Genomic DNA, 15,633 nt, shown 5'->3' with positions numbered 1-15,633 from the left:
CCCAATGCCTGTTCTGGTTTCCAATCTTCTGCAGCACTTCACCCAACATTATGTGTTTAGGGCTATGACTGCAGAAGTTCCTCTTTTTAGGGGCTAAGAAGGGAAAGAAAAGGTTCTAGCCCAAATCCATTCAGGCAAGTGAAACAGACAAGAAGAACTGAGTTGTTTTGAGCAGTTCATAATCTGTCTCCATTTTTACTCCACGGCAGCTCAGGGAGCAGAACCAGCAGCACTCAAATCTTTCCAGATCAGGAGAGAATTCAGCTGGGCCACTGACGTCTTGTGACCAGGAGGAACCAGGAGATAACAATGGGTATGTGAGAGTAAAATCTCTCTCTAAATTCTACTTTCTGCTATATGGTAAAGGTTTTTGCCAAGCTTCTGGGTTCTGCTGAAGTCTATGCAGAAACTTCAGACCTACAATATCGTGGCCTGTCTCTCAGAGAAGAAGGTAAAAGAATCTAAAAAAACACATAGTAAAATCCAGCTGAAACCTTTCTTTGCTTTTCATAAAGTCATGGTTGAAAATGTATTACAGTATGGCTTTATCTATACTCCAATGCTTGCAGTACATAGCAGCTCAGAGAACAATTGTGGTGCTGGGCTGGGATGTTGCTAAATCAGAATAAGTGTTGTATGTTGGTAAGTCTCTGTCCCCAGTGAAGTTATTGGCTCGATGTTTAAATGGCTGCATGTTCTTCTGGCTCTGCTCTTTGTTAGTGCATGGCCAGCAGGTCCTGCTAGTCCTGTGATGAGGGAGGAGGAGGACTCAGAGGTGCAGGACAGGGAGCAGAGCCAGCAGTACCCACTTGGTTCCAGACACACAGAGAATTCAGCACAGCTGTGGTCGAGTAACAATGAAGAGGAACCAAGAGATAACGATAGGTATGTGACAGATCAAGTGTCTCTCCAAAGTGTAATTTCTCATACATTGTAGTCGCTGTATTTCTGGGTTTTTTTGTGGCCAAACGTCATGGTTTGAAAGACAGGTATTTGCTAAGGAAAGGCAAGGGCCCCCTTCCTGAGATGCAGAATGCAACCCCCTCCCTTTTAATTATTTTAGTTTTAAATCAGAGGCCTTCAGGCAGGAGATGTGCGGATAAGAATCATAGTTCTTTACCGATATCTAACAACGCAGAAAACAACAGCTATAAAAATTGACAATAGTACAGAACAGTATAGCTCAGTTCCAGTCCCTTTTGGCCGCAGGCCGTCTCCCTGTGCTCAGTTACCGGTGCTGTGGGCAGGGCAGGGCCCACGCAGTCGAAGAGGGCTGGGGGATGGCGGCCACGGCCTAGGGGTGAGAGAAATGGGGTAAGTGATTTCCCCCTCACGGTGTCGGTCGTGGTGCTCGGCAGAGTGTCCGGAGGTAGCAGGGTGAGGTGGGAGAGCAGCAGAACGATGTCCAACAGCAGGGAACGTGGATCTCAGTGCTGGGGTGGCAGGGGAGATGCCAGATCCGAGCACGGGGCGTCCTCTCCTTCCACGAGCCGAGAGCTTCCACCCCGCTCCCGACCCCCATCCCACCTTTCCTTTTTCCGGTTTCCCCCCCCACCTCCCTGCGAGACAACATTACCTTAAGGTGTAGCCACTTAGCATAACAACGGGAGAAATTCCACAGAAAGAAAAGGGAGGCATTCAACCCCCAACACCAAACTGTTGGATTCTGCTTGATTCCATGGACTGGAATCTGATTTGAACCATAGTGGCTTGTCTGGAAGGGAACTAATGGGAAAAAATCCCCTAAAACAGCAAAATCCAGGAGAAACATTTCTTCTCCATTCAGGAAGTCTTTCTTACATGATGGATTGTGATACACTGAAATGCTTGCAGTACATAAAAGCCCTTGCACTGACTGTGTTTCTGGGCTGGGATGTTGCTAAATGAGAATAAGGGGTGGTTTCAGTAGCTGCAACTTTTAGGTCTTGGAAAAGCTCTGTACACTGTGAAATTGATGGCTGTATGTTCTTTCAGTTCTACCAACTCTAGTGGATGGCCAGACCGTTTTGAGAGTCCTCCGACGTGGCAGGATGACATTACAGATGTGAGGATCATGTTCTAATCACATGTTCTTGTCCTTTCAGCCTTGTGGGAGGGAAAGGGGCAGAGGGGGAGCTGCACAACTCACTTGTCTTAGGTGGGTGCCACGGGCAGCTGCCTGGAAGCACAACCTTGGCTGGGAAGCTCCAACTTGCACATCCCTCCTAATCCTTTCTTGGTGATGTCCCTAGAGGGAGAAGCCCTTGCCAGGATGGCACTGGCAGATCTGTGTGTTTCTTGTAGTTCCAGCATTGAGTGACAGACTGCACATACTCCTGTTTGTGTGGTGGCAATAGAATAGCAAATTTTTTGCCCCAAATTCCTGTGGTTATTGTTTCTGTTTCTTAGCAGCTGTTCTAAGGCTGACAAGGGAAAGAATAGCCCAAAATCCATTCGGGAACTGAAACAGGGAAGCAGGGTGGAGTGGCTTCAAGCGGTTCCTAATCCCTCTCCATTTTTACCCCATTGCAGGACTCAGAAGAAAGCCAGCCATGCCCACATGGTTCCAGACCAGAAGAGAATGAACTAGTGCCAAGCAACCTTCTACAGGAACCAAGAGATATTGAATTGTACGTGACATATAAAGTGTCTCTCCAAAGTGTAATTTCTGATGTAAGGTAGACACAGGGTTTTGCCAATCTCTTGGGTTCTAATTGATTCTGTTTAGACAATTCTAGCTTGAAATATAGTGGCCTGCCTGGAAGAGAAGTAATGGGGAATAAAACCCTAAAAACCAGTAAAATCGAGGAGAAACATTTCCTCTCTGTCTGGAAGTTATTATTGAATATTTATAACATTATGGATTGTGATACAGTGAAATGCTTGCAGTACATAAAAGCTCTTTCACTTAATTGTGTTTCTGGGCTGGGATGCTGCTAGATCAGAAGTAGGGGTTATTTCAATTTCTGCAACTTTTATGTCTTGGTAACCATCTGTGCTGTGTGAAGTTGATGGCTGCACGTTTTTCTGCTTCTTCTCCCTCTAGTGAATGGCCAGATGGTCTTGTTAGTCCTCCCAGTTGGGAGGATGACAACGCACAGGTGAGGATGATAAACATGTTGTTGTAATTTGAGATTTGTGGGAGGTGAAGGGACAGAAGGGGAGCTGCACAACTTAGTTGTTTTAGGTGGGTGCCACGGGCAGCTGGCTGGAAGCACAGTCCTTGCTGGGAAGCTCCAGCTTGCACATCCCTCCAAATGCTTTCTTGGTGGTATCCATACAGGGAGAAGTCCTTGCCAGGATGGCACTGGCTGATCTGTGTGTCCCTTGTAGTTCTAGCATTGACTGACAGAATTCTTTACTCCCAATTCCTGTTGTGGTTTCCTTTCTTCAGCAGCTGTTCATCTAACACGGAGTGTTCAGGGTATCATAGCAGAATTTTCCAGTTTGAGGGAGAACGAGGGAAAGAAACATCTCCAGGCCAAACTGAATTAGGGAACAGGAATGGGGAGGAGGGAGGAGAGTGTTCAGATGGTCCTTCTGTTTCTACCCTGTTCAATTCAATCCTGTTGCAGTAGTGAGAGCAGAGTCAGCAGCACCCACTTATTTGTTTCCAGGGCAGCAGTTCCTTGTGCTACTGCTTGGAATGTTCTTAACCAAACTTGGAGGGTGCCACCCTACCCTTCCTCACCTGCTCTGCTTTAACTGCTTTCTGAGCTGAGGTTTGCATGCAGCACCAGGGGGCTCACCTAATCTAACTGTATCTTTTTTTCTCTCCCTTCCCATGTGCATCAATGGAAGCTTCTTGAAGGTGAGTTGATGTTTTACCATAGGTAAAGGACTTTTATCTTAAATGTAGTAGTTATTTTTGTTGTTCTTTTCCAAGAAACTGGAGCAGCAGGGATTGAAACTGCTTTTAGCAAAAGGCAAAGGACAGGCATAAAGCCTCTGGCCAGTATGTTAGAGATGGGATCCAATGTGTGTGTGCTGGTCTTTATCAGCCCCAGTGGAAAATCCCTGCAAGAAAAGTTGTAGCTGAATACTTATGCAGCAGGAACTTTATTGTGGTGACTCTTTCTACAGTTTTAATCGATTAGTCACTGATTATTGTCACATGGACAAAAAGCAGCTGGAGTTTCAGAGGTCATTGTTGCCTGCGGTTTCTGAGAGTTAAAGCGCAAAGAGGATTTGTTGACCCTTTGGCTGTTACAGATCAGGCCATTAAAAATTTATCTCCCTTAAACTTATGTAGCCCACAAAAACTGGATTTGTTACTGGGGTGCAGCAGGTCAATAATTGTACACTTGAGAGAGACATTGCTTGTTTATTTGAGTGTTGCACCTGTCATGCAATTAGCATGAATTGGTTACAAGTGACATGGATTTTTTCTTCGTATTCTGTCTTCTTTTGGTTAGCAATAGTGTCAATTCTCACTGTAATTATTCCACTCAGGCCATTGCTGAGTCTGTCTCTTCTTTTGGGCTGGGGAGTTTCTTGAGTTGCTGCTCCATGAGTCAGTGCTTGCAATCTGCCCCTGCAGGAATTACTTTTCACCAGTCAGAGCTGATTTCAGGAGAGTTGGGTTCCTTAGCTTGTTCCTTATCTTGGGAGTTGTGCCAGATGTCCTCTTGGCCCCTCAACTCTGCATTCTTTGTGTCCATCTCAGTGGGCATCCTTCTCCCCAAGCTTTGTTACCCTTCCCCTGGGCCTAAGCTCCTTGAAGCATGTCAAGCCCTGAACCTTAACAAGGCAATTCTACCAACAAGGAATTTGTTTTTCGGTCTCATGGGCATCCCTTGTTAGTTGCTGTCCGTTTAATGGATTAAATCTCCCTTCCAGTTGATTTGCCTTGAAAATATTCAAAGATCAAATATATCAATACAAAGAGCATCCTTTCTTAAGAGTTCTGCATGTTCTACATTTTGCATCACATAAAACTTATGGCAATTAAATTACAGATTTTGAACAGCAAAGGAGAAATGCCACACTGAACAGCCACGAACAGGTGGATGGCTCTGGTAATGGAACAGGAGCCAATGAAGCACCTGTGGCTGAGTCAGGCCCTGCAGAACAAGGAGCAGCAGAGGAGGGAACTGCACGTTCAGAGTAAGTATATAGGGCTCATGCCGTGCCAAACACAGAATTTTGTGCCTTTTCTTCTTTTCTGTGTAGGACTAAGCTATACAGCTATGCCTAATTTATCTTTCAAGCCTTCCCTGGTCTACTTCATTCCCTTCTTCTCCCATGTTTGATCCCATTTGCATTTTGGGAGAAAAAGGCAGACCAAGGCAGATGTACAAGTATGCACACAGCCTTCGAGTGGAGTGTAGGGGTATGGCAAAGAATGGGGATTACTTGCTTCAAATCCCAGAGCTGGGGGACTGACTGCACCTTTCTCCTAGTGAAAACTAGGACACTCCCTCAGGGCAGGGAGACCCAAAATCCTCATTAAATGCAGCCGCCAGTGTGTTAAAGACAGCAAGTTTCTTCAAAGGAAATGTCCAAGGCTAGTCAGTGCAGTTGTGTGATGATGTGAGATTTTATGTATCAATAACCATTGAAGTGTGGTGATTTTAACAGCTGCATGTTCCTTCTAGTTCTGTTCCCTCTAGTGCACAGCAGGGAGTTATTAGGTGTCCAATTTGCATGGATTTTTACTCCAAGGTAAGGATCCTGTTGTCATCCTTTCTGCTTTGTGGGAGGAGGAGGAAGCCAGAGCGGGGGGCTGCACAAGTCAGTTGGCTGATGTGGGATGCTGTGGGCAGCTGGCTGGAAGCACAGCCCTTGCTGTGAAGCTCCACAAGTCACTTCTTGGTGAAGTGATGCTGGCAGATCTGTGGATTCCTTGCTATTCTGATTTCAGATGTGCTAAAGCCCCATTTGCCTGGTGCCAATGGAGCAGCAAACTCCAATTCTTTCCTCCCAATACATGTTGTGGTTTTCTTTCTTCCAGATTGTGCAAAGTGGCCGACTGATAGTGGCAACCTTGTGTGGCCATGTCTTCTGCAGCGAGTGCCTTCCTGTTGCCCTGGAGACTGTTGGCAGGTGTCCAATCTGCAGAATGGAGCTTACTCCAGATCTATATATTCCTATTTATATATGAGTCTGTCTGTTTCTCAGGACAGACTCAGATCTTGGAGAATAGGCAATGTAGAGACTTGTTTTTTCATGTATATAGTTTTTCCTGTTTATAGTTTAATTTTTGCTGGATTCAAATAGAAATAAATTTTTGATTGATTTAACTACAGTCTGTCTGCTCCTCTGTGCTGGACTCTGATGATAGGCAGAGATGTTGTTTAACAGGTGGAAATAAGGCTCTTGGTTTGAGCTGTCAGAAACTTGTTTTCATCACATTGTAGTCATTGCTTTGGGGGAATTGTGCTAAAGCCATAAGCTTTGTATTTGTTGAGGCCAGCGTGTGTTGTCCGGTGAAAAAGGAACAGTCCCTGCTTGGGGTGTGAGGGCTTCAGTTTCTGAGGCCGCTCTCTGGTGGACGCTTTGGTGAAAATGTCATGATTTCATTGCTCTGAAGATGGAGAGAGTAGCCTCCAAAGTCCAGCATCCAAGAGTAACATCCATGAAAGCAACTTTCTTGGGGAATAACTAATACATGAGCAAACTGCTACTTTCAGTGTTGTAAGGTTTCATTAGAAATAGAATCTGGAGGCTTTTGAAGGAATGTGGTTTTGGCTGTATGAAGTTGGTTACTGACTTTGAGCTATTAGCAGTACAACAGTGTTGTAGCTCCAGTTGCTTCAATTACAGCCATATAATCCTAAGGTACATAGAAGAGAAATGCAATTGTCCAGAGATAGAATGCTTGGGCATAAGAGAGGTAAGAAAATTACTTCAGTTATAGAAAAGTAATAAAGTGGCAAAGGCAGATTTCAGGTAAACAATGCAACAGTAAATTCATTGTGCCATGATACAGAAAACTGAAAACTATATTTCATTACTTCCGGTATTGTCTTGAAGCCAAATTTTTTCTCTTTCTCAGTTTGTGTTTTTTCCTGTAGATTTCTGTAATTTTGCTCATTTTTAAACAGTATGATCTCAAAGGCCTCAGCAGGATTCCCGTCACAGGTCTATCATTTTTTAATGATGAGGGAATGATAGATCAAATATTCTTAAAATTATATGGCAGATATCAAGAAGAAGGACAGTAAAGCTTAACAGTTTTTCTAAAAAATTAGTGTTTATGTTAGGAGGTCATTACCCATTTCTCAAGGAAGCTGCATATGTAGATGGAAATCATAAATGTATTGATTTAGAGGGCTTCCAAGAGGCCTTCCTCTCATTTTTCCTGGGGTGGCAATGAGAGTGACCTCCATATAGGTCCTTGGGTATTCCTGGCTGAAAAATCTACTTTTCTGAAATTATTGGGAGACCTCCCCAGGCTTCACAACCTTTCAAACACAGTAAGCAGCAGCCTCATGATGATGCCTGCCAACTGCCAGGCCTCTCAGGTGGGTTCTCTGTACTCCCAAGGACTTGTATGAGTTAGAGAACTGCGCCCAAGTAGGTGAAAAAAAGTTGTGGCTGTAGTAAGATGGAAAATGGCAAACATGGAGGAAACAAGTACGTTTTCTGACCTCTGAAACAAACATGGGTAATTCTGAAGTGTAATTTTTAACTTACTTAATTAAAAAAAAAAAGGATAAAAACCCCATCTAGTAGCTACCCTACTGATCAGATGTTTTAGCCTGATATTCTCCAGATAGCAGAGGTACTTCTGGTGCAGGCATGTGGAGAAGAACAGTAAGGTATAAATGTGCAGAGAGGGAAGGGTGAGCTGAATAAAGCATGGTTGTTTGACATATTCCAGCTGTGGAACTCTCTCTCTAGCAATTTTTCCCTCACCTATCATATGTTTGTAGAAATGTTTTTATCTGGTATGTCCTGGACTGTGGACCATTTCTGGGTTATCTGTGGCTGTTTGAATTGATAGAGGTAAGAGCTGCTTGTATGGTGTTTGGAGTTTTTTTCTTTTTGTGACAGGCTGATCTCCAATTTGGTTGCATTCTGTCTGTATAAAAAATACACATTAAAACACAAGCATAAGCTGAAGAAAATAATGTAGGTGATTTTAATAGCTTATATGCAAAGAATCCTACTATTTTGCAAAGAAAATACAACAATGGTGGTCTGGGATATCATAATCAAGTTCTTGTAGAGCTCTTGGGGTGCCAATAAGTTTACAAACTCAAAGTTAAGTGACTGCATTTTATAACATGCATATTTCTTTGTGGTATTTGTATTTAGCCAGTGGAATTTCCCACAACAACTACCATTGAGCCAGGTTTTAAATAGAGGGGGTTTTAAATAAGGACAATGAAATTATGCATAGTTAAAATAGATGATAGGGAAGGATCATGGGGGATGGAGCCCTCACAGTTTAGAACTTAGGCCAAGAATTTTGCGCCAACTTCTATTCATTACAAATATTCATTTGTTGCTCCTTTCTCAGAGGCATCCAGTCCAGATCACTGCTGGCAACCAGAAGAATCAAAGTTCTCATTCACTACTGCAAATCCCAGGCACCCTTCTTCAACCGAGTTCTGCAATGGGTGACTTTCTAAAATTACCTTTTATTCAATTTTATTCCACAACTATGAAAAGGCTGTAGAATTGCTGAGCTTCTGGTTATTATTTGGGGTTTGTCCAGCTAATGTTACTTTTCAGCTTAAGCTGTAGATTCTCTCATGAATAGATACCCATTTTGCAGTGTTACAGTTCCTGAGCTATAAGGCATGTGTTCTGCTATGGTTCAATATAAGCCTGGACAACGACATGCTGGACTGATGATAACTCCTGGTTTATTTTATTGGCATTGCTCTCTTAAACAAAATCACATCAGATATAGACTATTGAGTTGCCGGAGAGGTCAGCAGTTATAGTAGGTGTGTGTAATTTTGCACACATTTAGCTGATTTTCTAGAAAGAGCTAATGTTTGGCACCCGTGAAGGTTGTTTTTATTCATCTGGCACACTTACATTCAAATACACATTTAATGTGGTCACCAACTATAGAAATAGTTAAATAGTACTGCAAATGGACATGTTTTCTTTGTTGGGATGATTGCTGACACACTGAATTATTTTCATTAAGTAATTTGACCACAAGCATCTCTTTATTTCAGAAAAAGGAGGGAAAAAGCTCTAGCAAATACACTTCCTTTCAATTTTCATATTTGCAGTGTTTATATAGGGGGATATAATTAGAATTTCAGGATAAATTGCACAAGGTATTGGAAGAAAATCAAGACTAAAATAAACATTCTATTTCTGTTTGGTTTTTTTTTTTTGACCATTGCACACAAACATTTGGTTATAAATAGATACCTCATCCATGTTGGAGTAACATTTTACATTTAAAGTAGGGTTCTGGATAAGAAAATCCTTTTCAAAGTAATCTGAAGCAAACATGCAATTTGAAACCTTCAGTTAGTTTATGAATCTTTACTACTATTAGATTACATTTATATGCTCTGTAGTAAATACCAAAAAAGCCCTCTGAAGTAAAACATGTTCTAGCTGATTAATCCTTACTGAGAGAACTTGCAACTGCAGTTGTTTTTAGCTCTTGATAAGTTTGCATTAGCAGAGTACTGTGTACTATTGGTATACACAATAGCTACCCTTACAAGAATAAATACTACTGGCATGTACACTACCAACCTGACAGACATAAATTAGCTAATCAATTTGATGGTAGCACTGGCCTTACCTGAAAGAAGTGAGAGTACACAAGTTCTGAGGAGAACATAGTACCATTCTGTGCCTACCATTGTTATAAAGAATTTGTTACTCTATGTGTAGATTGCTCGAAAATACAATTTTATGTTTTTCCATGTGAATCTAATCTTGAAGAATGTTAGTGCCTCTCTAAGTATCTGTAAACCATGAAAATGTAGGCACACATATGCACAAATTTGCTTGGAATTAATACTTGCCTTTATCTACAGAGAAGAGTCAGTGCAGTGCAGAAGAGAGTAGGATAAAGTTTTCAGCTGGTGTTCTCTAGCTGAAGAGTAGTGAAGAAGTTTTGAAGAGTAGTGCTTTCTGCCTGATCAACTCCACTAGATTAATTTCTTATGTGAAGCATAGCAGGTTTCTCTAAGTGCTGTCTAACTCTCCTAGTTGTATGTATGCACCTTCCATTTATTGAGAAAAAGTAGAAAATACCTTTATTTGGTAATTTGCTGGTTTGAACCAAGAAAATCAAAGCTGAATTTGACACTCACGAAACCAAAAAGGAAGAAATTACTCAAAGCAGTAAATTCCAGAAGGTGCTAGTTTAATTCTAATCAATACTCCAGACCTTCCTGTGCTGTCACAGGTTTTGAGATGCAGAAGGAATCTATAGAAATTTTTATTAGAGATGTCCCTAGGGCACACTGATCCAGTATTCCTTGGGGTTGCCCACACTGTATAGAGTTGCTCTAGAAGTGAGCACACCTAACTTTTCATTCAGTAATGTTATTGATGTTGGGGAAATTATTCATAAATGAAAATGAATAAGTTAATTAAAAGTTCAGGACAACCAGGTATGGCTTCAATGTTTGTTTGGTTCTTGGCTCCAAGAAGATTACGATTTTTGGATTCAAACAGAGATTAGCATCTTCAGTGTCATTTACAGCACAAACAAACCTGACCCTTTAAGTGGACTTATTTTGGTTTCTTCCTTATTCAACATGCTTAAAATATATTCATTTTTCTTAGGTGATCATTGCCTTTCCTTTCAGTGGAAGTATAATGGAGATGGGAAGCAGATATTCTTTAACTGCACTTAAAGGAAAAATGACACCTCATTTAAGTGGGTAGTTTCCCTCCGCCTTTGAGAGCTGACAGTCACTTTAAAGGTGCAGTTTTACACTATTCAGGTTATTGCAAAATATTTTAGAGCAGCTCAGGAAGAAGGTAGACCTCTCTACAGACACTTTCCTGTCTACCTTTTAAACTCTAATAGTTCCCCTACTTGACCACGCATAGTTGTCAGTCATGGTTGGTTGATAAAGGAAGAGCAACTGGTGTCAGATACCTGGACTTATGCAAAGCATTTGACACTGTCCCACACAACTTCTTTGTCTCTAAACTGGGATGGACTACTGAATGGATAAGGAATTGGCTGCATGGTTGCACTCATAGAGCTGTGGTCAATGGCTTCATGTCCAAGTGGAGAGCAGTGACAAGAGGTGTTCCTCAGGGGTTAGTGTTGGGATTGGCACTTTCTAATGTCTTTGTCTGTGATATGGACAGTGGAATTTTAGTGCACTCTCAGACAGTTTGCTGACAATACCAAGCTGAGTGGTGTGGCTGATGTGCTGGAGGGAAGGGATATCATTCAGAGGGACCTTGACAGGCTCAAGAGGAGGATCCATGCAAACCTCATGATATTCAGCAAGGCCAAATACCAGGTCTTACATGTGGGTCAGGGGAATCCCAAGCACAAATACAGGCTGGGTGAAGAATAGATTGAGAGCAGCCCTGAGGGGAAGGACTTGGGAATGTCTGTGGATGAAAAACTCAACACAGCTCATGAATGCATGCTTACAACACTCTGTCCATAATTCTGTTACTAAGTCTGTTACCTGTGAATTCTGTAGAGCTCTGCAGGACTGTTTTTAATTTATAGTCTGAAAACCAGTCTTTTAAATTGTCAATAGATTTGTTGCAGTCTTTTTTAGATTTCCCTTCTCCTTTCATGAAATTCATTACAACTCTTCCTGAAATTTTCTCATTTCATCTTCTCCAATCTCCTCACTACTGATGGAGAAATCCTCTAGTCTTGTGCTCCCAGTCTAAGCCAGAACTGTTTTATTTCTCTGTCTTAAGAAAATTGCAATTCAGGAAAATTGTGGTTTATTTCAACAGTTCAGGCATGTGTTGGATTGCATTTTAAAGGAAGCACAATCCCTACTGTCTCCTCTAGAAAGACATCCCTGAAAACACACAGAAGTCTTCAAACTGTGTTTTGTATTTACTGTTTTTTTTACTGTATTTACTGAATATACAGCTTCAAAATGAACATAGTATGAAATAAAATTGAATGCTACTGCATTGTTTTAGTAGAATATAAAATAATCAGTAAATCAGTCCACCAAAACCTGTAGATAACACTGAAACTGTTTAATTTTATTTCATGTTCAGCACTTAAACCCATCTTAAATCTTTTGCATCCTCTTGTCTCTCATAGTGTATTCTGAAGATGTGATATTCATGCACATCTGAGCCTCTCAAATACTACCTAATGAAAACTACAAACAAAATCTGTAACGCTGAAAAGCATTAAAAGGCTCCCAAGCAGCTCTCCATGTACTAATTATCATACCAGTCATGTGCTTTATTTATCTATTACTTCACTATTACTACACTACTTCTATGAGATCTTTTGTTTGTTCGTTTTGACTTAAAACATATGGAAATTTTGTTGCTATGAATTTCTAGTTTCACAAAGGTTTCACTGGGTCCTGATCTGTTTGACGTCTTTGTTACTGAACTGGATGATGTGGCACGTGTATCCTCAGCAAGTTTGCTGATGGTCCCAAACTGGGAGGGTGGCTGACATGCCAGAGGGTCATGCTGCCATTCAGAGGGACTTTGACAGGCTGGAGCAATGGGCTGGCAAGGGCTCTGTGCAGCTCAGCAAAGCAAAGTGCAAAGTTCTGCACCTGCAGAGGAACAAGCCCATGCTTGAGGAGGGAGGTTGAACCAGGTGACCAGCAGAGGTCCCGTTCGCTCTCAGCTATTCTTTCAGAGTTTGCAGTTTAATATAAAGTTGAATGGAGAAGCTGGGTCAACAATACCAAACTAAATGAAAACTCTTCCTCAGAGCATTTGCAGTAGGTTTTCCTGGCTACTACTTCCCCTTGGTATCTCAAAATATACTAGGGATTTTCTGTATGTCAAAACAAGATTGAAATTAAATAAAGAATTCCATTAGACACAGCCATTTCCTCTTTGAGAATAGCAATTTAAACTCATTTATATAAGCAGTTTTAGGTCAATTTATCAGCAACCAGTACCAGAGGATGCATGTCATTACACAACTACAGCTGAGCTTAGGCAAGCAAAGATACAGCACCTGAAATCAAATGAAATGGAGGGAAAACCAGGAACAAGAGTGATTTATTTATTCTCAGCTAATTTACTTCATCTTTGCTAGAATTTATGTACAGATTCATTTTCATTATGAAAGAAACAAAGCAGCCTAAAGGACCATGTTAAACCAGTGCTTGATTATTTCTCTCTGGAAAGGCATTGTCATAATTAATAATTTATATAGGAAGTCTGGGCAACATACCCATACTTGCCCTCCCCCTCCTCTCCAGTATTGGCAATGAGCCCAAGGCACAGGGAGAAACAAAGTTATGCAAACTGTTTGACAGTCCAAGCTGGTACCTTAGGCAGTTGTGAATAATTTTCTTCCGGTTCTGCATCTCCCAGTGCTTTTCTTTCTGTAAGGACCATAATTCATGAGCAGGAACAATTGAATCCATGCTGCACCAGATTATTTTCTGCTTTTGTCATAAAGACAATTCTTACAACTTTTCAGGTTGATTTATGGTTCTTCCTTATATATTAAAATTTTTATACAACCCAAGAAGTCCTAGCTTGCAATTTTGGCTCATGAAAGAGAAAACTTAGCTGAATTCCTTAATTTTTTCAGGTAATATACAAAACTGCTGGCCTGCTTGATTCAATACAGTTTCTATTAGAATTATGATCAAGAACATGTCTTCATGCAAATCTTCTGTTAATGCAACCTTTTTCTTTTGTTGAAATTATAGCAGAAATTGGGAGGTTAAGTTTGGTTTCAACTCACATATTTGTGGTTTTTGATTCTTAAAAGCTTTTAGAAAGTTATCTTCTGCATGACATATGTGATTCTTTCCCTGCTTTATTTATATTTTACTTAGTTACGGAGGGTAATCTGGTGATTACATTTTTGTTTTTTGAGTTTTTTTCTTTTTTTAAGGATCTGTCATCTGCCTCTAATGCTGTTGAACAGAAGTTTTTGATGCACCTCTTGCCCATGAAAAAGACAGTGCACTGTTGATCCTAGGTGTTGCTGAGTGTGTATTTTCTTGCCATACAAGTAATACTTCTTTGGTAAATTCCATTAAAGCTGAATGTCTTGCTTGTGCCTCAGTTTTGGTCTCTTCCTTCTGCCTGCTAAATGCATGCGCATGCAGCCCATGGAGATGATAATGATTTAAGTGACAAAGTACTAATGATGTATAGTACAGTGCTCCTGTGTTCAAGCATTTGCCTTTCTGAGGGAAGGATGCAGCATCAGGCATTGGCTGCATGGTGTACAACTGGACATGAAGAGCTGTAGCATGATCAGAAAAACATATACTGTAAAGCTCTAGGAGTTGTATTGGACTCAGTGTATTACTGGAATAGTAGAAACTTACAAAAATTACATGGAAAAAAGTGAGACAAAATAGACTGACTCCCTAATGATCAGGGTAATGTTAAATTTGGGAGATTATCATTGATTATCATTGATCCCCTGTGCAAAATATGTTTAGTATCAAAATTGGTAATGTGGAGAGCTAGAAGTCTTTTAAAATTACATATGCATATTTCATACATATGAAATTTTACAAGGTTCTGAAAGGCAAATTATTGTTTATTCACAAGGGAAGATAACTTCTTTGCACTGTAATGAAATGCAGTAAACTTTAACAGAAATACTACTCATAATTTTAAAAGAAGGATCAAGTATGTGTGGAAAAAACATACTGGGAAAAACAAATACAAATTGATTTGGAAGACATGCAGAAAAAGCATATGGGAACTTTTGAACTAGTATCCAAAGCATAGGTTTTATCTGTATAGAAGGTAATTGGATGCTACAGTGTCTGACAGGTTGGATGACTTTCTTACCCCTTCAAGAACGTTTATTAAGGGAGAGCTGGAGTACAAGAGTGATTTCACTGATTGAATTTCTATATTTCCTTGATACCTTATAGTTTTATTAGCATGGAAGTCATAGACATTTTTTCCTGCCATGTGATGGAGATAGTATTTACTTAATAAATTTTGCTTTTAAATATGCTACAGAATTGCATACCCTAGAGGAAAAGTAGTAACATTAAAAGTCTCATAGAAAATTTGGGCTTAGATTCTTTCTTTCTGTTCCATTTTGTAAGAGGCATACATGTTACAATAGCAGTGCAAATACAGACTGTGATCCTGCTTGCCATTAACTGCAAATCGAGTGGTTTTTACTCAAGTCATGGTGTGATTTAATGACTTGGGATAGTGTGGGCTCTGTGGTCAACTTTCTCAGCCTCAACGAGGGTGAAATACCTAGAAAACAGGAAGGATGGATTTGTGGTTTAAGTATGAAATTGGAAAACAGGAGATCTCTTCCTGGTTTGATGACAGATTATTTGATTTGTGGAAAAGTAATTTTCTGTTCCTTAATTTCTGCTTATGTAAATGGGAGTGTTATTGACTGATCCTGCTGAATAGAGGATTCGATTTATTAATAGTCATAATGTGCTTTAAGACAAGGAGGAAGTCAGTATTAGGAAAGTGGACTCAAAAGAACTTATTTAATACCTTCCTCAAAGAAAAGTTAGTTGGCAGTAGAATAGCCTGATAGTAATATCTTCTATTGGTGTGTTTTTGTCCAATTCA

At 40.6% G+C, this 15,633-nt stretch overlaps 1 protein-coding gene across 1 annotated transcript; it reads left to right on the top strand.

Annotated features, from left to right (window-relative positions):
• Positions 1-19: 19 nt before the first annotated feature.
• Positions 20-6,082, top strand: LOC148224006 (uncharacterized). Its single transcript, XM_088164423.1, has 6 exons — positions 20-313; positions 721-885; positions 1,975-2,044; positions 2,512-2,609; positions 3,026-3,080; positions 5,933-6,082. Exons 2-6 carry the CDS (start codon positions 752-754, stop codon positions 6,080-6,082), a joined length of 507 nt encoding a protein of 168 aa, XP_088020549.1. The 5' UTR covers positions 20-313; positions 721-751.
• The last annotated feature ends 9,551 nt before the right edge of the window (positions 6,083-15,633 follow it).

Source organism: Sturnus vulgaris, chromosome 4 (genome assembly GCF_052056855.1).
Source record: "Sturnus vulgaris isolate bStuVul1 chromosome 4, bStuVul1.hap1, whole genome shotgun sequence".
Classification (NCBI taxonomy): domain Eukaryota; kingdom Metazoa; phylum Chordata; class Aves; order Passeriformes; family Sturnidae; genus Sturnus; species Sturnus vulgaris.
Note: the sequence above shows the minus strand (reverse complement) of the source record. Positions and strands in the feature narration are given on the sequence as shown.

Bases quoted from the DNA above. Each gene is read 5' to 3' on its own strand.
- LOC148224006 (XM_088164423.1), top strand. From the start codon at position 752: ATGAGGGAGGAGGAGGACTCAGAGGTGCAGGACAGGGAGCAGAGCCAG. The intron at 886-1,974 runs GTATGTGACAGA...ATGTTCTTTCAG, and splicing joins GAACCAAGAGATAACGATAG to TTCTACCAACTCTAGTGGAT. The intron at 2,610-3,025 runs GTACGTGACATA...TTCTCCCTCTAG, and splicing joins GAACCAAGAGATATTGAATT to TGAATGGCCAGATGGTCTTG.